The sequence below is a fragment of the Babylonia areolata genome, chromosome 20, assembly GCF_041734735.1.
Source record: "Babylonia areolata isolate BAREFJ2019XMU chromosome 20, ASM4173473v1, whole genome shotgun sequence".
Classification (NCBI taxonomy): domain Eukaryota; kingdom Metazoa; phylum Mollusca; class Gastropoda; order Neogastropoda; family Buccinidae; genus Babylonia; species Babylonia areolata.
This window is the reverse complement of record NC_134895.1, coordinates 5,727,661-5,749,896: the sequence shown is the minus strand read 5'-3', so window position 1 is coordinate 5,749,896 and position 22,236 is coordinate 5,727,661. Positions and strand designations below refer to the sequence as shown.

General features: G+C 48.3%; 1 protein-coding gene across 1 annotated transcript in view; it reads left to right on the top strand.

The window, feature by feature from the left end:
- LOC143294930 (tyrosine-protein phosphatase Lar-like) overlaps positions 1 to 22,236 on the top strand; it is an 85,812-nt gene that overhangs the window by 25,340 nt on the left and 38,236 nt on the right. The window contains 9 exon segments of the mRNA XM_076606447.1: positions 198 to 937; positions 3,016 to 3,122; positions 7,465 to 7,773; positions 12,145 to 12,321; positions 13,793 to 13,903; positions 14,891 to 15,039; positions 15,041 to 15,164; positions 15,984 to 16,084; positions 17,370 to 17,568. Of these exon segments, the coding sequence (XP_076462562.1) occupies positions 927 to 937; positions 3,016 to 3,122; positions 7,465 to 7,773; positions 12,145 to 12,321; positions 13,793 to 13,903; positions 14,891 to 15,039; positions 15,041 to 15,164; positions 15,984 to 16,084; positions 17,370 to 17,568 (1,288 nt within the window). The 5' untranslated portion in view covers positions 198 to 926.

Below are 22,236 nucleotides of genomic sequence, written 5' to 3'. Positions count from 1 at the left end.
GTGGGTGGATGTGAGAGGGCTGTGTGCGAGTGGGCTGGATATCTAGCTCGATGGGTATATAGTATACCGATAAGACTGGAGGTGGATAGTTCTGTGGAAAGGAGTGCCTGTAGAAGCCATTTTGGTGAAGTGAGTGGAGCTGTGTTTTACACCCCAACGACAGGTTTCCACTCATGTCCATTGTCTGTGTGTTTCAGATGAACACTCCATTGGAGGACTGTTGACCTAATGATTGTACCTGCTGCCTCTGGATGTGTTGGGATTCAGCACTGACACAGCAATGGTGCGAATCACGCTCCTCGGACATCGTGGATGATGTGTGTTTCACTTGCCTTAAAATGACCCGTGCTTTGCTCAACCCCGAGAAAAAAACCAAATTGTGTTCCGATGTGTGTGGAAGACTGTTCCTAAAGTGGCCTTGTGTGCACAGCCCCTCGTGCTGAGGTGTCCACTGCTGTTCTGTGTCCACATAAAACTAAAGACCTCGCTGCGCACATTTGTGCTTCAGGGAGAATTACACTGCTTCGCATGCCGATGTCCACTACACTGCTTCACGAGCCGTTGTCAAGTACACTGCTTCACGTGCCTATATCCACAACACTGCTTCACATGCCTATATCCACAACACTGCTTCACGTGCCGATGTCCAAACAGCTCATGGGTTCTCAGACCTGCCGGCAGCAGTGTTAGGTCCCGAGGCCTGAAGGGAGTTGTCTTCATCCTGTGACACTGCACTGAGTGCTGTCTTCAGTCATCTACACATCTACACGCTGCCTCCCTCAGTGTCCACAGCCAGGGTCCAGTCAGCAGCGCTGTGTGCTCACCGGCCAACTCTCACCGGCCAACCCTCACCGGCCAACCCTCATCGGCCAGCCCCTCACCGGCCAGCCCTCACCGGCCAGCCCTCGGCGTCAGACTGGAGAGGAATGGCCAAGCCGTGAGTACTGCCTGGTCACGGGGACACATTGACCACACGTGTTGACAGGCCGTGTCCATAGTGTAGCACGACAGCGGTATTTTTTACCATATACATGCTAGATAAACAATGGTAATGACAGATATGCTGCATGCCTTCAGCGTACATCCATTAGCTCCATAAACAAATACCTGTCTTTAGAAGCAAGCAAAACATCACGTAGAAGAAAAATTATCACAACGTATAGCATTATCACACATTCTTTGTTGTAGACGAATAATTTTCACATTGTGTACAATTATCACACGTTCATTGCTGTATCAGTGTAGCAGAACAGTTCTCACGATGTATACTATTATCGTACATTGTTTGCTACACTAGAACAATATTATTACAATGTATATTATTGTTACATCCTGTTATGTCACAACACGAGGGTAATTTTCAAAACACCTCTGGTTTGGTTACATGTCCACAATGTGTCCATCTTTATCGTTGTTAGAATTATTGTATAAAACAAATATAAACTTTATGTAGAATTTCCTGTTTTCTCAATCCTGTATTTGTGGCAATGGCTATAAGCGAGCACCTATGAAGTCTAATGAATAAATGTTTGCGACCATCCCAGACAGCAATTTATTCTTAAGTTCTGTTAGCTGAACATCCTGTTCATTACAGTATTTCACCTCTTGAAGAATCATCGTGTTTTCACCCTCACTGGTATCACGATGTGCTCACTTCCGTCAGTATTTTGTTACACTGTCCTGCTGCTCATCTCACCACTTGTGGTATCAGAACATAACGATTATGGCACAGCTTATTTTCAGCTCCTGTAGTATTATTTATACTTTCATACTTTCACCTGCTGTAATATTGAGGAAGGGTACTTTTGACAGAGCTTAACTCAACACTTTTTCATTAAGCTACTGTTAGTACACAAGCATTATACCAGAGGCTTCACGAAGGCGTCCTGACGTTGCCCGGTTCCATTTCAGCGGTGTGAACCCTGCTAACAAGTGCAGACACTATTTGTTGTGTTGGAGGGACAAAAATCCAACTACAGGGCTTCTCTTACAGCCAGGAAAATGGTTTCACCATGGTACCCTCACGTTATGCCTTGGTGCCTGACTCAGCACCCTCACGATGTGCCTTGGTGCCTGACTCAGCACCCTCACGACGTGCCTTGGTGCCTGACTCAGCACCCTCACGACGTGCCTTGGTGCCTGACTCGGCACCCTCACGATGTGCCTTGGTGCCTGACTCAGCACCCTCACGACGTGCCTTGGTGCCTGACTCAGCACCCTCACGACGTGCCTTGGTGCCTGACTCTCACGAAGTAGGCGGGAGGGGTGTGTGTGAGGAGGGGGGTGGGGAGGTGTGGGGGGAGCGGGGAGGTGTGGGGTGGGGGTGGTACCACCTACATTACCCACCATCTTTGACATCCTCGGCTGCCTGCACTGGGTGATGTCAGTGACGTCGATGTTGATGGTTGTCAGCAGATCGATGGGACATTTCTGCCATTTCAGTAACAGGGTGTGGTGTGGGGGTGGGGAAGACTGCTGATTGAGGGAGGGTTGGGGGTCGGAGGGGGGGGGGAGAGTCGAGGGGGGGGGGGAGGGTTGGGGTCCATGGAAAAACCAAAGGACACACCAACTGTTGGTCTGTGATGACGTCACATTGTTGGTGTGCGGTAGAAGTCACAGTGTTGGTCTGTACTGGTCGTCACAGTGGTGGTGCTGTACAGACTACAGTCAGTAACATTATATATATATATATATATATATATATATATATATATATATATATGTATGTATATATGGAGAGAGAGAGAGAGAGAGAGAGAGAGAGAGAGATACATACATGCATACATACATACATACATAGACAGATGAAAAGAGAGAGGGGTGGAGGGGAGAGTGAGTGAGAGAGTGAGTGAGTGAGAGAGAGAGAGAGAGAGAGAGAGAGAGAGAGAGAGAGAGAGAGAGAGAGAGAAGGCAGCAGTCAGTTACAGTCAGTAACAGACAGTAACGGTCAGTACAAGTATTCATGAGCTGTACAGACAGCGGTCAGTAACGGTAGCACGTGCTGTGTGCGGACAGGGCCGGGCCGTGTGACGTCACCATGGGCTTTCTCCTGACCGTCACCAAGCCCCTCCTCCCCCTCCTCCCCCTCCTGCTTCTGCTTCACCCTGCCTCCACGGTCACCGGTCAGTGCTCTGTCTGTCTGTCTGTTTATCTCTCTCTCTGTGTCTCTGTCTGTTCATCTGCCTGTCTCTGTTTCTCCCTGTCTGTCTCTTTCTCTCTTTCTTTCTGTCTCTGTCTGTCTGTCTGCTTTTATGTTTCCCCTTTTTTCATTGATGTACACGCAATCGTTTTAAGCGCATTCACGCATTCAGGCACGCAGTGGCACACACACACACACACACACACACACACACACACACACACACACACACACACACACACACACACACACACACACACACACACACACACACACACACACACACACACACTCTACCCCCCAAGCCCCCTTTTATATTAAAAGTAAGCACAACGCACATGACGCTTCTTTTCAGTCCATCCGTCCGTCCGTCCGTCTATTCCCTACCCATCCATCCATTCATCCATCCATCTATCCATAACATCTCTTTTGTTTACGGCGCGTTTGAATAGTTTTATAGTTTTATGTATTTTGGGACTTTTACCTACTGCACCGTTTTATTTATTTATTTGTTATTTATTTATTCATTCATTTATTTTATCCATTCATTTATTCATTTGTCTTCCTTTCCATCTTGCTGGTGTGATCATTGATCATGATCATGATGAAGGACTATCACTCAGCCCTGTCGCTGGCTGCTCAGAGACACCTGCACTGTAGACCTTCAGAACAGCACTAGCACTGCGGGATTGTGGGTCACGTGGGTGCAGAGCGTGACGTCACGTCTTGCTTGCCACCAGTGTTGTTCTTTTTTTTCTCTTTTATTTATTTACTTTTTCATCGACACAGCAGCAGACAGGGGGTAGAGGACGGGGTGTGTGTGTGTGTGTGTGAGGGTGAGGGGGGGGGGGGCGGTCGTAAATAGCAAAAGGGGCACAGGCAAGAGAAATAATCCATAACCATGTCAGCTTGTTTACCTGTGCAGCAAACACTCCTGTGGTAGACGGATTAAAAGTCGTTGCTCTTGGGTTTTTGCCATATATGTACGTGCCATTGACACAGCGACATGGCTGTAAACAGCACAATGGGAAACGAATCGATAGTTTTGTTTGTGTTTTATCATTTTGCCGTTCATCAAACATTGACAACCATTGTGACGATTACTGTCGAGGACAACGGCCTCGCTGCAGGCGAACTTGAACAGTGTGGGAAAAGCTGAACCGAGTCCTGTGACTAAATTACCTCGGGGTAAAACATCTGCTTGAGAGAGAGCTCGGTGGTAAGCTCTCAGTGCTGTATGATATGATAGTCGTGCCCAACTATGACCATCAAAACAGCAGAAGAGGCAACTGCTGTCCCGACTATCTGGGCTAGAATTTTATTATAGTGGAGAGTGTCTTACCCAAGTTACATCCCCCTCTCTCGGCCAAGAAGGTTTTAGGACAGTCGGCGTTAGGATAGTTCACAACGGCCAGCTAGGCCCCTATGCGTCAGCACTAAGAGCCAGTGCAATTTTGCTTCCTAGTTTGATAATCATAGTCCTTCAGAAAAAAAACAAACAACTTAGCTGTAAACGATTTCCCATTGCAATGGAGAAATAATTGATAATACTCAATATTGTACCACACTGTCATACAGTCCATAGGGTGTTGTGAGAAGTTTATCACACGGTCATACTGTATATAGGGTGTTATAAAAATTTTACAACATTGTCATACGGCCAATGGGAGGTTGTAATAACGGTACCACTTTATCATACTGTCTGTACGCGTTGTAAGAACTGTACAATATTGTCATATAACCTACAAAGTGTTGTAATAACTGTACTACATTGTCATACAGTCTGAAGGTGTAAGAACTATACCGCATCGTCGTATAATCTATAGCGTGTTGGAAGTACCTTCTTCCAAAATGTCATACAGCATATATAGGTTACCATAGGGATTCATAAAGGCCCCCAGCAGTCATACAGTTGATAGGGTGTTGTAAGAATTGTCCAACATCCCACACAGTGTGTATGTAAGAATTGTCCAACATCCCACAAGGAGTGTATGTAAAAATTGTCCAACATCCTACACAGTGTGTATGTAAGAATTGTCCAACATCCCACACAGTGTGTATGTAAGAATTGTCCAACATCCTACACAGTGTGTATATAAGAATTATCCAACATCCCACATGGAGTGTATGTAAGAATTGTCCAACATCCCACATGGAGTGTATGTAAGAATTGTCCAACATCCCACATGGAGTGTATGTACGAATTGTCCAACATCCCACATGGAGTGTATGTAAGAATTGTCCAACATCCCACACAGTGTGTATGTAAGAATTGTCCAACATCCCGCCCAGTGTGTATATACGAATTGTCCAACATCCCACATGGAGTGTATGTAAGAATTGTCCAACATCCCACATGAAGTGTATGTACGAATTGTCCAACATCCCACATGGAGTGTATGTAAGAATTGTCCAACATCCCACAGTGTGTATATACGAATTGTCCAACATCCCACATGGAGTGTATGTAAGAATTGTCCAATCCCACATGAAGTGTATGTAAGAATTGTCCAATCCCACATGGAGTGTATGTAAGAATTGTCCAATCCCACATGGAGTGTATGTAAGAATTGTCCAACATCCCACATGGAGTGTATGTAAGAATTGTCCAACATCCCACACAGTGTGTATGTAAGAATTGTCCAACATCCCACACAGTGTGTATGTAAGAATTGTCCAACATCCCACATGAAGTGTATGTAACAATTGTCCAACATCCCACATGGAGTGTATGTAACAATTGTCCAACATCCCACATGGAGTGTATGTAACAATTGTCCAACATCCCACATGAAGTGTATGTAACAGTTGTCCAACATCCCACATGGAGTGTATGTAAGAATTGTCCAACATCCCACACAGTGTGTATTTAAGAATTGTCCAACATCCCACATGGAGTGTATGTAAGAATTGTCCAACATCCCACGTGGAGTGTATGTAACAATTGTCCAACATCCCACATGGAGTGTATGTAACAATTGTCCAACATCCCACATGGAGTGTATGTAACAATTGTCCAACATCCCACATGAAGTGTATGTAACAGTTGTCCAACATCCCACGTGGAGTGTATGTAACAATTGTCCAACAACCTCCAGGCGTGCTGTGTGTACAGATGTGCCTCCCCGGATTATACCCCCACCCCCAGTAGTTATACAGGTGTGGTGAGAATTGAATTGTGCAACATCCTCCAGATGTTCTAAGCGTACAGGCAATCCTCCCCGGATCATAGAACCCCGATCAGTCATACAGGTGTGGTACGACTTGCCCAACAACCCCCAGGTGTTCTCTCTGTGTACAGGCGTACCTCTCCGGATCACATAGCCCCCCAACCCCGTCCCCCATCAGTCATACAGGTATGGTAAAACTTGCGCAACAACCTCTAGGTGTTCTATATGTACAGGTGTGCCTCCCCGTATCCTATAACACCCATCTTCCCAGCAAGTCATACAGGTGTGGTAAGACCAACAACCTCCAGCTGTGTTGTATGTACAGACATACCTCCCCGGATTATAGACCCCCATCAGCCATACAGGTGTGTTAAGACTTGCACAACATCCCCCAAGACCCCAGAACCTCCCCATCAGCCATACAGGTGTGTTAAGACTTGCACAACATCCCCCAAGACCCCAGAACCTCCCCATCAGCCATACAGGTGTGTTAAGACTTGCACAACATCCCCCAAGACCCCAGAACCTCCCCATCAGCCATACAGGTGTGTTAAGACTTGCACAACATCCCCCAAGACCCCAGAACCTCCCCATCAGCCATACAGGTGTGTTAAGACTTGCACAACATCCCCCAAGACCCCAGAACCTCCCCATCAGCCATACAGGTGTGTTAAGACTTGCACAACATCCCCCAAGACCCCAGAACCTCCCCATTAGTCATACAGGTGTGTTAAGACTTGCACAACATCCCCCAAGACCCCAGAACCTCCCCATCAGCCATACAGGTGTGTTAAGACTTGCACAACATCCCCCAAGACCCCAGAACCTCCCCATTAGTCATACAGGTGTGGTAAGACTTGCCCAACAACCCCCAAGGTGTTTTCTATGTGTACAGACGTGCCTCCCCAGATCATAGTACACCCCCACCCTCCCCCAATCCCTCAGTAGTCATAAAGGTGTGGTAAGACTTGCCCAACAACCTCCAGGTGTTGTCTGTGTGTACAGACGTGCCTCCCCGGATCATATAACTCCCCACCCCCACCCTCATCCGTCAGCAGTCATACAGGTCAGTAACTGCTGTCAAAACCCCCCTTCCGGTCATGCAAGTGCGGTGAGACTTGCCCAACACCCCCCAGGTGTTTTCTATGTGTACAGACGTGCCTCCCCGGATCATAGAGGCGCCCATCAGCCAGAAGGTGGCGGACATGGGCAAGGTGAGCTTCGTGTGTCGGGCCAGTGGCCACCCGGCTCCCACCTTCCACTGGGAGCGGAACCGGAAGCGGCTGACCAAGAACCGCAACCGCTACAAGGTGGTGGAGGCCCCCCAGATGTCCGTGCTGAGGATCGAGCCGGTACGGGGCAAGAGGGACCACAATATGGTCATCTCCTGTGTGGCCGACAACGGGCTGGGTCAGGCCCGCGCGGAGGCCACGCTGACTGTGTACGTCAAGGACAACGGCAAAGGTCGGCTGGGTCTGGGGAGCGGGGCTCATTCTGTGATAATGATGATGGTGGCGATGGCGATGATCCGCGATGATGATGATGATGAGAAGAAGCAGAGAGAAGACGAAGAAGAAGAAAATGATACTACTAATACTACTGCTACTACTAAGAAGAAAAAGAAGAAGACGCAGATGATGATGATGATGATGATGATGATGATGAGAAGTAGAGAGAAGACGAAGAAGAAGAAAATGATACTACTACTACTACTGCTACAACTAAGAAGAAAAAGAAGAAGAAGACGCAGATGATGATGATGATGATGATGATGATAACGATAATGATGATTATGAAGATGATGGTTAGAAGAAGAAGAAGTTGCTGATGTGTGATACAGTGAATAGGAGTGATTGTGTTTACTGTAAGAACAAAACAAAACGAAAACAACAACAACAAAACAACACAAAGATGCTGCTGCTGCTGCTGCTACTACTCATGAGATGTTTGGTGTGTGTGATGACACAGCTCATGAGATGTTTGGCGTGTGTGATGCTGTTGGTTGGCGGGGATAAAATCGGTCATACACGTAAAAGCCCTCTCCTGCATACGAGTCGCAACCCCTTGCCGACGACGAAGAAGAAGTGCAGTCAGGACGATATAATTGTGCAGCCTTGACCATGTAGCTATGTAGTCAGAACGATGTAGATGTGCAAAGAGGACGATGTAGATATGCAAAAAGGACGTTGTAGATGTTCAAAGAGGACGACGTAGCTATGCAGTCAGGACTATGTAGATGTGCAAAGAGGAATATCTAGATGTGCAGTCAGGACGATGTAGATGTGCAGTCAGGACGATGTAGACGTTCAAAGAGGACGACGTAGCTATGCAGTCAGGACTATGTAGATGTGCAAAGAGGAATATCTAGATGTGCAGCCAGGACGATGTAGATGTGCAAAGATGACGATGTAGATGTGCAGTCGGGACAATGTAGATGTGCAAAGAAGACGATGTTATTGTGCAAAGAGGACGATGTAGATATGCAGTCAGGACGATGTAGATGTGCAAAGAGGACGATGTAGATATGCAGTCAGGACGATGTAGATGTGCAAAGAGGACGATGTAGATATGCAGTCAGGACGATGTAGATGTGCAAAGAGGACGACGTAGATGACTTAGGCTGCACTACTGTGAAACTGTGTTTAGAATAGTTTCAGATTTTCTTTCCGCCTTTCTTTCCTTGTTTCCATTCTCCTCCTTCTCCTCCTCCTCCTCCTCCTCCTCTTCTTCTTCTCTTCCTCCTCCCCCTCCTCCTCCTCCTCTTTCTTCTTCTTCTTTCTGTTTCTTTTTTGTTTTTTAATTTTTTTTTATATAGATTTTCTTGATACGCAGTTGGGTTTTGTATGTTTTTGTTTTTTTCAGAATTGATGAATAAAATCTACCGCACTGTGTTGAGCTGTTGAGCAGATAGAGCAGTGAAACAACGTGATTATGCTGTGAGAATTATGTGGTGTTATGCAGTTCTAAGCCCCAAAGCGGTGAGCGAGACAGCAGGTCAGGCTATGTGGGGCAAAAAAAGCAGAAAGAAGGAACGATGGCATGGCTGACTTGTTGCCATGACGACAGCTGCGGCAGAAAAAAAAGCGATCAATATTCATTGGCTGCCAGCCGCAGTGACTCCGGCGAAGGGCTTGATTTTTTTCCCCCCGTGAACACTGAATGACTCACACTGCTCCACTGCCTGCCTCTGTTTGGTCGTTCAGTGTACATTGCCAAAATCTATATCGTACTTCTTTTTGTATATTTCTTCGTATTTTTAGGGGGTATATGTTCTGCTTTGACCTTTAAAAAAAGGCGATGTGTCCACAGTCCTCTCTCTTTCTCTCGCTCGCGCGCGCGCGTGCGAACACACACACACACACACACACACACACACACACGCACACACACACACACGCACACACACACACACACACACACACACACACGCACACACACACACACACATACACACACATACACACACACACACACACACACGATACGACACCGTAACACAACACGACGCGAAGCGACGCGACACGACACAGCGTAACAAGGCAACGTAACGCAACACAACTCAGCACAGAAGGGAAAGCAGCGCGCTGGCGATGAATCGATTTTCAGTTTCTTTTCTCGATCTTATTTATATATTCATTTATTTATTTATTTATTTATTCATTTATTCGTCTATTTATTTTTGACAGACGAACATATCCTAAAAACAGATATCGTGTAGACAGATATATGTCAATGTGTAAAGTAAGCAATGTGAATAATCCTGAATATGATATTTCTCAGGCGATACCAGCAGAAACTGTACAATAATCGTTCATCACAGACTTTAAGAATAGGAAGAAGACAATGACATTACAGGCGAAAATAGAACAGTTCTGCTGTGCTTCATAATTATCTTTACTTAAATGGCCTCCGTTCAAAATCAAAATGTCCTTAATAATGAAAGTAAATTACATGTAGCTTTTACAGATTTTGTGTGGCTCTCTATGTGGCCCTCTGTGTGGCCCTCTGTGTATCCCTTTGTGTGGCTCTCTGTGTGGGCCTCTGTGTGGGCCTTTGTGTGGCCCTCTGTGCGGGCCTTTGTGTGGCCCTCTGTGCGGGCCTTTGTGTGGCCCTCTGTGTGGCTCTCTGTGTGGGCCTTTGTGTGGCCCTCTGTGTGGCTCTCTGTGTGGGCCTCTGTGTATCCCTCTGTGTGGCCCTCTGTGTGGGCCTTTGTGTGGCTCTCTTTGTGGCCCTCTGTGTGGCTCTCTGTGTGGGCCTCTGTGTATTCCTCTGTGTGGCCCTCTGTGTGGGCCTCTGTGTGGCCGTCTATGTGGCCCATTGTGTGGCTGTCTGTGTGGCCCTCTATGTATCCCTCTGTGTGTCCCTCTGTGTGGCTCTCTGTGTGGCCCTTTGTGTGGCTCTCTGTGTGGCCCTCTGTGTGGCTCTCTGTGTGGCCCGTTGTGTGGCCCTCTGTGTGGCTCTCTGTGTGGCTCTCTGTGTGGCCCATTGTGTGGCCCTTTGTGTGGCCCTCTGTGTATCTCTCTGTGTGGCCCATTGTGTGGCTCTCTGTGTGGCCCTTTGTGTGGCTCTCTGTGTGGCCCTTTGTGTGGCCCTCTGTGTGGCTCTCTGTGTGGCTCTCTGTGTGGCCCATTGTGTGGCCCTTTGTGTGGCCCTCTGTGTGGCTCTCTGTGTGGCTCTCTGTGTGGCCCGTTGTGTGGCTCTCTGTGTGGCCCATTGTGTGGCTCTCTGTGTGGCCCTCTGTGTGGCTCTCTGTGTATCACTCTGTGTGGCCCATTGTGTGGCTCTCTGTGTGGCTCTCTGTGTGGCCCTCTGTGTGGCCCTCTGTGTGGCTCTCTGTGTGGCCCTTTGTGTGGCTCTCTGTGTGGCCCTCTGTGTGGCTCTCTGTGTGGCCCTCTGTGTGGCCCTCTGTGTGGCCCATTGTGTGGCTCTCTGTGTGGCTCTCTGTGTGGCCCGTTGTGTGGCCCTCTGTGTGGCCCTCTGTGTGGCCCATTGTGTGGCCCTCTGTGTGGCCCTCTGTGTGGCCCGTTGTGTGGCCCTCTGTGTGGCCCTCTGTGTATCCCTTTGTCTGGCCCTTTGTGTGGTACTCTGTGTAGCCCTTTGTCTGGCCCTTTGTGTGGTACTCTGTGTAGCCCTTTGTCTGGCCCTTTGTGTGGTACTCTGTGTATCCCTTTGTCTGGCCCTTTGTGTGGTACTCTGTGTAGCCCTTTGTCTGGCCCTTTGTGTGGTACTCTGTGTAGCCCTTTGTGTCGCCCTCTGTGTGGCTGTCTGTGTGGCTCTCTGTGTGGCCCTCTGTGTGGGCCTTTGTGTGGCCCTCTGTGTGGCCCTCTGTGTGGCCCTTTGTGTGGCTCTCTGTGTGGCCCTCTGTGTGGCCCTCTGTGTGGCCCTTTGTGTGGCCCTCTGTGTGGCTGTCTGTGTGGCCCTTTGTGTCGCCCTCTGTGTGGCCCTCTGTGTGGCTCTCTGTTTGGCCCTCTGTGTGGCTCTCTGTGTGGCCCTTTGTGTGGCCCCCTGTGTGGCGCTTTTTGTGGCCCTCTGTGTGGCGCTTTTTGTGGCCCTCTGTGTGGCCCTCTGTGTGGCTCTCTGTGTGGCCATCTGTGTGGCCCTCTGTCTTGTGCTTTGTACACGTGCTTGTGCTGTTTTGTCAATAACTACCAAATGCTGAAAGCTTGTATCTACATCATACCTACATACCTGCATACGCCCACCCACCCCTCAACCCCCCATATATATATATATATATATATATATATATATATATATATATATATATATATATATATATATATATATTTGTGTGTGTGTGTGTGTGTGTGTGTGTGTGTGTGTGTGTGTTTACAGCCTATCCTCACGGTTATCCGCTGATCACGGCCCACCCCAAGCTGAAGTCCGTGGAGAAAGGTCTGAGCACCTTGCTGCAGTGTGAGACATCGGGGAACCCCGCTCCTGTCGTCACCTGGTTCAAGGACATGCTGCCTCTCGATTTCAGTGACCCCAGAATCACCCTGCTGAGTAATGGTGAGTCATCCTCCACCATACCCAGCCACACCAAGCGAAGCTACACTTGACTGTTTTGGTGATGTTTGTCAAATCGAACGCGGACTGTATTTAAGCAGAAAATTCTTGAACTAAACAGTAATAGCTTGTGTTCCTCATGGTTCCATACCAGGGCCTCTTTTAGTCTTTTTTATTCATTGGAATGACACTATTTCCAACATTACATCAATGATCAAACTTTTTTGCCGATGAAACGAGCGTGACTCTGGCTCTTAGAAATCCACTGCTGCTTGGCAAAATCAAGATAAATGAAATAAAACGAATAGGCAGAGCTTGGAATGTAAAAAAGCACTGAATAAAAAGTCGAATATGTAAACCGTGTTCACGATGTTCATATTCATGATTGGGCAGTCATAGCTGCGGGATGTCCTTTGTCATAAACATCTGGGTTTAGAAATCAGAATAATTGTAAATAGGACGAACATGCTTTTAAGACCAGTGTAACTATTTCTTGCTTTAAACCTTATCCAAACGCATATTGAACAAGGAAAAAATACAAACAACTTATACACTATGTACATTATTTTTTTTTTTTTTTTTGCTGCCCCATCATCTGCACCGTTTCAGTGGCATTACTCCCACGCCGCTCATTTAGATTCCCCCATACACGGCCACACCCGGGTTCGTCCGTCACAGTTGCAGCGTAGGCAGTACGCAGGGAACCATCGATGTTAGGTCGCCAGGAGGCCACACACCAGAGGAGACCCTGCATTGCTGCTGAGTCACTTCGGTGGTGTTCAGTGGTGCCTGTTCTGATTTAACGTACTTAGGACACCACCTACTAAGCTCCCTACTAACGACAATAATGGCTTGGTCGTGGAGCCAGACTGAGTGAGCATCCCTCCCAGGCGTCAGTCCGCGACGCTAACCACTTCGCCACGGCTGCTGGTACCTATGTACAAATATTTATTGTACCAATATTTGACAGTGTAAACATAATATCGGATTGTTGCACCGAGAAGTTAGACAGTTTAGAAGAGCTTATTTAAAAGCCGTCAGAATTTTCACCAGAGCGGTTCGTGGAACAAGCTACATGTAACTATGAAGGACCAGACGGAGGTTTTTTGTTGTTGTTTTTTTAAGAGGTAAAAAACATCGATTATTATTTCAATATAGATTGGACTGTGTAATGCCCACTGTATTTATTTACTTATTTGTTTATCTATCTATTAATCTGCTGTTCATTTATTCATTCATTCATTTGATTTATCAAAAAAAAAAAAAAAAAAAAAAAAGCCCGCTTCCACTACAAGTTTCTGCCACATATCGAAGGGTTTGACCATTAGCTGCAAAATCATGGAGTGATACATCTCAGTCAGTGAGCTCAAACGTAGTGGGATAGAGTAGTGCATCCTTATTTCTATTAAGGCTGTCATTTCAAATGAGTGACATACACACCAGGCTGACAGCGTGTGGGTGTGGTGGGTTCCAGGCTACCTTCAGATCCAGAACAGCCAGGAGTCGGATGAAGCGACCTATGAGTGCGTGGCTCACAACGACCTGGGCGTGACTTACTCCTACCCTGCCATGATGTATGTCAAAGGTCAGTTTGATGTGTGTCAAAGGTCAGTATGATGTATGTCAAAGGTGAATGTGATGTATGTCAAAGGTGAATGTGATGTATGCCAAAGAGCAGTGTGATGTATGAGGGCCATGTCAGCGGCAGGTCAGTACTGTCACTGTCACCCCAAGTCCGTTTTCTTCTGAAGCAAAATGTCTGTGGGGACAAGTGCATGTTGCAAAGTGTCCCCATGAACGTAAAGCACAAACATGCTTCGTGCAAACCAGAACACTGTCAGTATCATAATCGATTTCGTCAACGACTGGCGCAATAGCCGAGTGGTTATAGCGTTGGACTTTTAATCTGAGGGTCACGGGTTTGAATCTCAGTAACAGCGCCTGGTGGGCAAAAAGTGGAGGTTTTTCCGATCTCCCAGGTCAACACATGTGCAGACCTGCTTGTGCCTGAACCCCTTCGTGTGTATACGCAAGCAGAAGATCAAATACGCACGTTAAAGATCCCATAATCCATGTCAGCGTTCGATGGGTTATGGAAACAAGAACATACCCAGCATGTACACCCCCGAAAACGGAGTATGGCTGCCCACATGGCGGGTTAAAAGCGGTCATACATGAAAAAGCCCACTCGTGTACATGCGAGTGAACGTAGGAGTTGCAGCCCACGAACGAAGAAGAAGATTTCATCAACGCGATTTATACACGCGCAATACCTTGCCACTGTCTGTTCGTTGTTCCTGTTTATTTGTCTGACCAGTACTGACAACTATGAGTGGAAATGCGTAACACTGATGTTGATGTGTGTGTGTGTGTGTGTGTGTGTGTGTGTGTGGACCGCGCTGACACTTGGAGTTGACTTGTGTAAAACTGTTTTTTTCTGGACTGAACTCTCACGTGGAGTGGATAGAGTGGACACGTGTCACATCGAAGTTGATTTTTTTGTCTGTGAGTGTTTCCTGCCTCCTGTGTCAGTCAGCACGTCGCCATGACTGCCGTGTGTCCCATGTTTCAGTCCGCCGAGTGCCGCCCAGGTTCATCAAAGAGATGGCCAATGACGTCACGGCCATGCCTGGCTCTGACGTCAACCTGACGTGTGTGGCGGTGGGGTCGCCCATGCCCGAGGTTCGGTGGCGGCATGGGGCGGAGGTGCTGACCCCCGAAGGGGGCGGTGCCGGTGGGGCGCAACGTGCTGGAGTTACGGGACGTGCGGCAGTCCGCCAACTACACCTGTGAGGCGTCCTCCGACCTGGGCAACATTGAGCACGTCGTCACCCTCCGTCTGCAAGGTCAGACACACCTCTGGGCAGGGCAGGGCGGGGCAGGGCAGGGCAGGGCAGGGCAGGTGTGCGTAGGGCAGGGTAGGATAAGGCAGGGCAAGGCAGGACAGGACAGGGCAGGAGAAGGCATTACATGACAGGACAGGGCAGGTTAGGGCAGGACAGGGCAGAACAGGACAGGAGAGAACAGGGCAGGAGAAGGCATTACATGACAGGGCAGGGCAGGACAGGTTAGGGCAGGACAGGTTAGGGCAGGACAGGGCAGGGCAGGACAGGACAGGAGAGAACAGGGCAGGAGAAGGCATTACATGACAGGGCAGGGCAGGACAGGTTAGGGCAGGACAGGGCAGGAAAGGCCAGGGCAGCATAGGATTGGACATAACAGAACAAGGTAGAGCAGGACACATTTCATCGCTTTATATTCACATTTCATCATTATTATCATCTTCATCATCATCATCATCATCATCATCATTATCATTCTCATCATCATCAACATCATCATCATTATTATTATTGATTATCTTTAGTCTTCTTCTGCCTGTCTGTCCGTTGTTGTTTGTCCATCAGTTTGTCATTATGTTCAGGGGACATATATAAAATGTTTGTTTGTCAATCAGTTTGCCATTATGTTCATGGGACATATATAAAATGTTTGTCTGTCAATCAGTTTGTCATTATGTTCATGGGACATATTTAACATGTTTGTTTGCCAGTATGTCTGTCCGCGTTTTCAACCCATAGGCTCATTGTGTGTCCGAGTGTCCACTTGTTGTTTCAGTGTGTGTGTGTGTGTGTGTGTGTGTGTGTGTGTGTGTGTGTGTGCAGCCCCAGGGTCCGCACCACGTGACCTCAGGGCCTTTGCCGCCAGCGCCACCACTGTGGAACTGTCCTGGAAGCCACCCCAGATCCCCAACGACGTTATCCAGGTGCCAGTCTATTGGCTCTCTGTCTATCTGTCTCTATTTGTTTGTCCGTCCGTCCTTCTATCTGTCTGTCTCTGTCTATTTTTCTGTGTGTCTGTCTGTCTCTCGCTCTCCTTCAATGGTCACATACACACAAAATAAATGTAAATCAGGCGTTGAGCTTATGTTTTGAACCCCCCCCCCCTCTCTCTCTCCCCATTGCTCATTGCAATGGCCTTATATGAATAAACCATCCATCCATCCATCCATCCATCCATCATTGCACACACAAAATAAACGTAAATCATGTGCTCATTTCATGTTGTGAAGCTCTCGAAGTTGTGTCTTCTTTTTTCTGAAGTGCTCTGTGTCAGTGTGTGTGTTTGTGTTGTTGTTGTGGTGGTGGTGGTGGTGGTGGTGTGTGTGGTGTTTGTGTGTGTGTGTGTGTGTGTGTGTGTGTGTGTGTGTGTGTGTGTGTTGGCGAGTGTGAAGAGCAGGGTAAAATAGGCAGAGAAGGGCGGGAGAGGGCCGAGAGGGAAGATGAGCTGTGGGAGTCGTCAAACAGTGACGTACTGTCGGTAATGAACAGACAGAGAGGGACAGACAGACAGTGACGTACTGTCAGTTATGAACAGACAGACAGAGACAGACAGACAGACAGTGACGTACTGTCGGTTATGAACAGACAGAAAGGGACAGACAGTGACGTACTGTCAGTTATGAACAGACAGACAGAGAGGGACAGATAGACAGGGACGTACTGTCGGTTATGAACAGACAGACAGAGAGGGACAGACAGTGACGTACTGTCGGTTATGAACAGACAGACAGAGAGGGACAGACAGTGACGTACTGTCGGTTATGAACAGACAGACAGAGAGGGACAGACAGACAGTGACGTGCTGTCGGTTATGAACAGACAGACAGAGAGGGACAGATAGACAGGGACGTACTGTCGGTTATGAACAGACAGACAGAGAGAGACAGACAGTGACGTACTGTTGGTTATGAACAGACAGAGAGGGACAGAGAGGCAGTGACGTCCTGTCGGTTATGAACAGAAAGACAGAGAGAGACAGACAGTGACGTACTGTTGGTTATGAACAGACAGAGAGGGACAGACAGTGACGTACTGTCAGTTATGAACAGACAGAGACAGACAGTGACGTACTGTCGGTTATGAACAGACAGAGATAGACAGTGACGCAGTGTGGCGTGCGGAAAGACAGTCAAACACACAGACAGACAGTGACGGTGTGGTGGATGTGTGTGTGTGTGTGTGTGTGTGTGTGTGTGTGTGTGTGTGCAGGGGTACCGGGTGTTCTACACCCTGCAGCCGGAGTCCCCCGTGGTGTTCTGGGAGCAGAAGAAGGTCGGGGCGGGCCAGCATAAGACGACGCTGAGCCAGCTGGCGCCCAACGTCACCTACACCATCGCCGTGCTGGCCTTCTCCCCCAGCGGCCCCGGGCCCCTGTCCCATCCCTTGCAGGTCCTCACCAAGAGGGGAGGTCAGTCACCCTGGAAATCTGTACACCACCCGCACCCCCTTCTCCGCCACACCGTGCCTTCCCCCCCCTCTTCCCCCCTCTCCTCTTCTTCCAGTCTCTACTCCTGCATTGTCCTTTCTCCCCCTGTTTCTGTCTCTTCTCCTCCACCGTCTCTCTCCCCCTTCCCCTCCACTCCCCTCCCTTCCCCTCCACCCCTCTCCCTTCTCCTCCACTCCCCTCCCTTCTCCTCCACCCCTCTCCCTTCCCCTCCACTCCCCTCCCTTCCCCTCCACTCCCCTCCCTTCTCCTCCACTCCCCTCCCTTCTCCTCCACTCCCCTCCCTTCTCCTCCACCCCTCTCCCTTCCCCTCCACTCCCCTCCCTTCCCCTCCACCCCTCTCCCTTCTCCTCCACCCCTGTCTCTCCTTCTCTTCCTCTCTCTGTCCCTTCTCCTCCCTGTCCCGTCGCCTCCTCCCTGTCTCTCCTCCTCTCCCTTTCCTCTTCCCCCTCTCCTCTTCCCTTCATCAGTCTGTTTCTTCTTTCTCTTCCTGCATCCCCCCATTCCCCCTCCCCCCCTCCCTCCCTCTCTCACATGTTCTCTTTCCTCTTTCTCCATGCTTTACCCCTCCCTCTCCCTCCCTCCACCCTCCTCTTTCATCCCTTCGTCCTACTATCTCCCTTCGTCCTGCTGTGTGCAGTACAGATCTGTGTCTTTCTCTGTCTCCCCTCTTCGTCCCTCCTTCTTTCTCCTTCTTCATCCTTTTTTTTTTTTTTGCCTTCTTCTCTCTTTCCCTCTTCCTTCAAGACGAGGAACAAAGACTGACAGACAAACTGACATACAGAAACAAACCGATACAGGTAAGCCGATAGCGGCCATGTGATACAGGTAAGCCATGTGATACAGGTAAGCCATGTGATACATGTAAGCATAACTGAGGGAAGGGAGGGGCGGGGGGGACATGATTATTTTTATGCTGCTTGTTTGCTTGGGTGGTGCTGACTGTGCTCGTGTGCCCTGGATTCAAATCGTGTTTTGTTTGCGGAAATAGAAAGGCATGTCTCTGTGACACTCCATTTAAGAAGTAAGGGATTACGTAGGTGAACAAACTATGAATCCAGACTGCTGTTAAACGCGTGCACATCGATAGTTTTACCTCCCAGACAATGAGCAAAGCGCTTGTCGTGTATCGTTCTGTGAAGGTCTGCTGCGGTAAATGTCAATGTTGCATTCCTTTAGAAATGGACAGTAAATGCGTGCCATGTGAATGTAAGCACATGCAACATTAATTATTGCGTTATCTTGTACACAGACATAATTGTTCCCCTGGAATGTTAATGACTGCAGCGTGGTCTGGGCATGCGTCAAAAACAGAATGAAGTCCCAGTATGTCTGCAGCCCTTGTCTCTCTTTCTGGTATGAAGCATGACCACCACCACCACCCCCAACCCCCCACCCCCACCCGACACGTGCCCTCTGACGGTACTTTGTTCCCGTGTTGACGACATAATCCCAGGGACAATCAGGACCTGCTGCACGTGTGAGAGTGACGTTGAAATAGCCTCGTAGTCTTCCTTGCATCTCATCACAGTCACTGTCTGACCACATGTGTCCCCAACCTCCATTCCGTAGTTTTACAGAGCGGGGATGTCATGATGGGACCAGCCTTGAAGGCCCGCTGTGTCTCTCATCATCGTGTCCTGTCTGGGGTATCTCTGTCAGCATTGTGTGTCTCTACCCGGGGTATCTGTGTTAGTTCTGTGTGCCTCAACCCGGGGTATATGTGTCAGTATTGTGTGTCACGTCATACTGTCCTACCCGGGGTATATGTGTCAGTATTATGTGTTTCATCATACTGTCCTACCCGGGGTATCTGAGTTCTGTGGGCCTCAGTATCTGTATTAGTACTGTGCGTCACGTCATACTGTCCTACCTGGGATATGTGTGTCAGTATTATGTGTCTCATCATACTGTCCTACCTGGGGTATCTGTGTCTCTACCCGGGGTATCTGTGTCAGTATTATGTGTCTCATCATACTGTCCTACCCGGGGTATCTGTGTCAGTATTATGTGTCTCATCATACTGTCCTACCCGGGGTATCTGTGTCTCTACCCGGGGTATCTGTGTCAGTATTATGTGTTTCATCATACTGTCCTACCTGGGGTATCTGTGTCTCTACCCGGGGTATCTGTGTCAGTATTATGTGTCTCATCATACTGTCCTACCCGGGGTATCTGTGTCAGGGTATATATGCACGTGTCCCATCACTGTCCTTCCCGGGGTATCTCTGCCAGTACCATGTGACTCATCATATTGTCCTACCCGGGGTATGTCAGTCAGTGATGTGAAATGATGTGTTGAATGCATGCTGAGAGGTGGTGATGACTTAACTGCATGCCTGGCTGTACACTGCATGACCCCGTGTTCTTTCTGGTAAACCTTTGTAGCCAATGTAATCTGACCTTCAGTGTACATGTACTCTGGTGTGATTGTAGCGACCTGTCCACGCATGCCTCGTAGTGACAAATATGTGAGGTGAGAGAGTGATTGTCCCTGCATGGATCTGTTTCCGTTCCTCCAACTCGTGCGCATGCTCAGTTTGCGTTCCGTTATTATGATAACCCGTGTGTGATGATATTGAGAGCTTCCGTTACCTAGTACCCATGTAAAGGCATGTTCCCTCTTTCCTGCTGTGTATCGAAGTTGTAGCCACACCCTCGACTGTGATCTGTACCCAAGTTTTCGCCACTCATTTGGCTGTGATCTCTACCCAAGTTGTAGCCACACACATGGTTGTGTCTGCATGGTGCCTAGTTTCCAACCTGTGTTAGTGTAGCCCCTCCCTCTCCTCCAACCGCCCACCCGGTACCCCATTCCTGCCTGCTCCCCCACCCCCCTCTCTCCCCCTGTCACCACTGGTCCACATCCCACAGACGTGACCCATTTGCCTCAGATGTGACCCACATGCTGCAGATCAAATCGACTTGCTGCAGATCAGGTCAACTGGCTGCAGAACAAAGCAACTGGCTGCAAGTCAAAAGGACTTGTCACGTTCTGTGTGCCACCCTGTCACCAGTCACTGCAGTGCAAGGTGAGGCCACATGAATTGTCGGTCATGTCTTGTCTGTGTGTGTCCCAGATGGACTGCTTTGGTTAGCACCCCCCCTTCGCCTCCTCTTGAGTGGCTTTGGTTTCCGTTTCTTCAGTTTCTGTTCCAAACACCCATGTCAGCGTGTCCAACATGGTCGCTGGTTTCCTTTTACTACGATTCTCTTTGCTGACTTCTGCGTTCAGCTCCATTCTGTTTTGTTCCATTCACTTCTGTTCACGTTCGGCTCAGTTCATTTCTCCCCATTTCTGTTCATTTCAGTTCAGTCCTCAATGATCGTTTTTGATTTGTTTTGTTCAAATCATCCGGTAATAGGTGGAAGAAGTAAAATACAGCTAGATTTATGAATCGTTTGTTCAGCAAAACGAATACGCACTGTCTTCGTATTCAGGAGTGCAGGGAAGTGATAGGTATACCTCTCGACAGAGGTGTGAAATGAGGTGTTAGGTATCAACATCGCTGTATGGAGGTTTTAGGTAGTAACATGTGTGAAATGAGGTATTAGGTATCAACAGGTGTGAAATGAGGTATAGGTATCAACAGGTGTGAAATGAGGTATTAGGTATCACAGAGGTGTGTGGAGGTGTTAGGTGTTAGGTATCAACAGGTGTGCAACAAGGTGTTTTGTGTCAACAGATGTGTGTGGAGGTGTTAATATCAACAGGTGTAAAATGAGGTGTTAGATATCAACAGAGGTGTGTTGAGGTGTTAGGTATCAACAGGTGTGAAATGAGGTGTTAGGTTTCAACAGAGATGTGTGGAGGTGTTAGGTATCAGCAGGTGTGCAATGAGGTGTTAGGTATCAAGAGGTGTGAATGAGGTGTTAGGTATCAACAGGTGTGAAATGAGGTGTTAGGTTTCAACAGAGATGTGTGGAGGTGTTAGGTATCAACAGGTGTGAAATGAGGTGTTAGGTATCACAGAGGTGTGTGGAGGTGTTAGGTATCAACAGGTGTGAAATGAGGTGTTAGGTATCACAGAGGTGTGTGGAGGTGTTAGGTATCACAGAGGTGTGTTGAGGTGTTAGGTATCAACAGGTGTGAAATGAGGTGTTAGGTTTCAACAGAGGTGTGTGGAGGTGTTAGGTATCAACAGGTGTGAAATGAGGTGTTAGGTATCAACAGGTGTGAAATGAAGTGTTAGGTATCACAGAGGTGTGTGGAGGTGTTAGGTATCACAGAGGTGTGTGGAGGTGTTAGGTATCAACAGGTGTGAAATGAGGTGTTAGGTATCAACAGGTGTGAAAAGAGGTGTTAGGTATCACAGAGGTGTGTGGAGGTGTTAGGTATCACAGAGGTGTGTGGAGGTGTTAGGTATCAGCAGAGGTGTGTGGAGGTGTTAGGTATCAACAGGTGTGAAAAGAGGTGTTAGGTATCACAGAGGTGTGTGGAGGTGTTAGGTATCACAGAGGTGTGTGGAGGTGTTATGTATCAACAGGTGTGAAAAGAGGTGTTGGGTATCACTAGAGGTGTGTGGATGAGTCAACAGGGGAACACTGTGGCAGGCAGGCAGCCAGCATGCAGGATTCACGTTCACAAGACTGATTAGTGTACTTGTTTGGCCCTCATGGCATCGGTGTTTT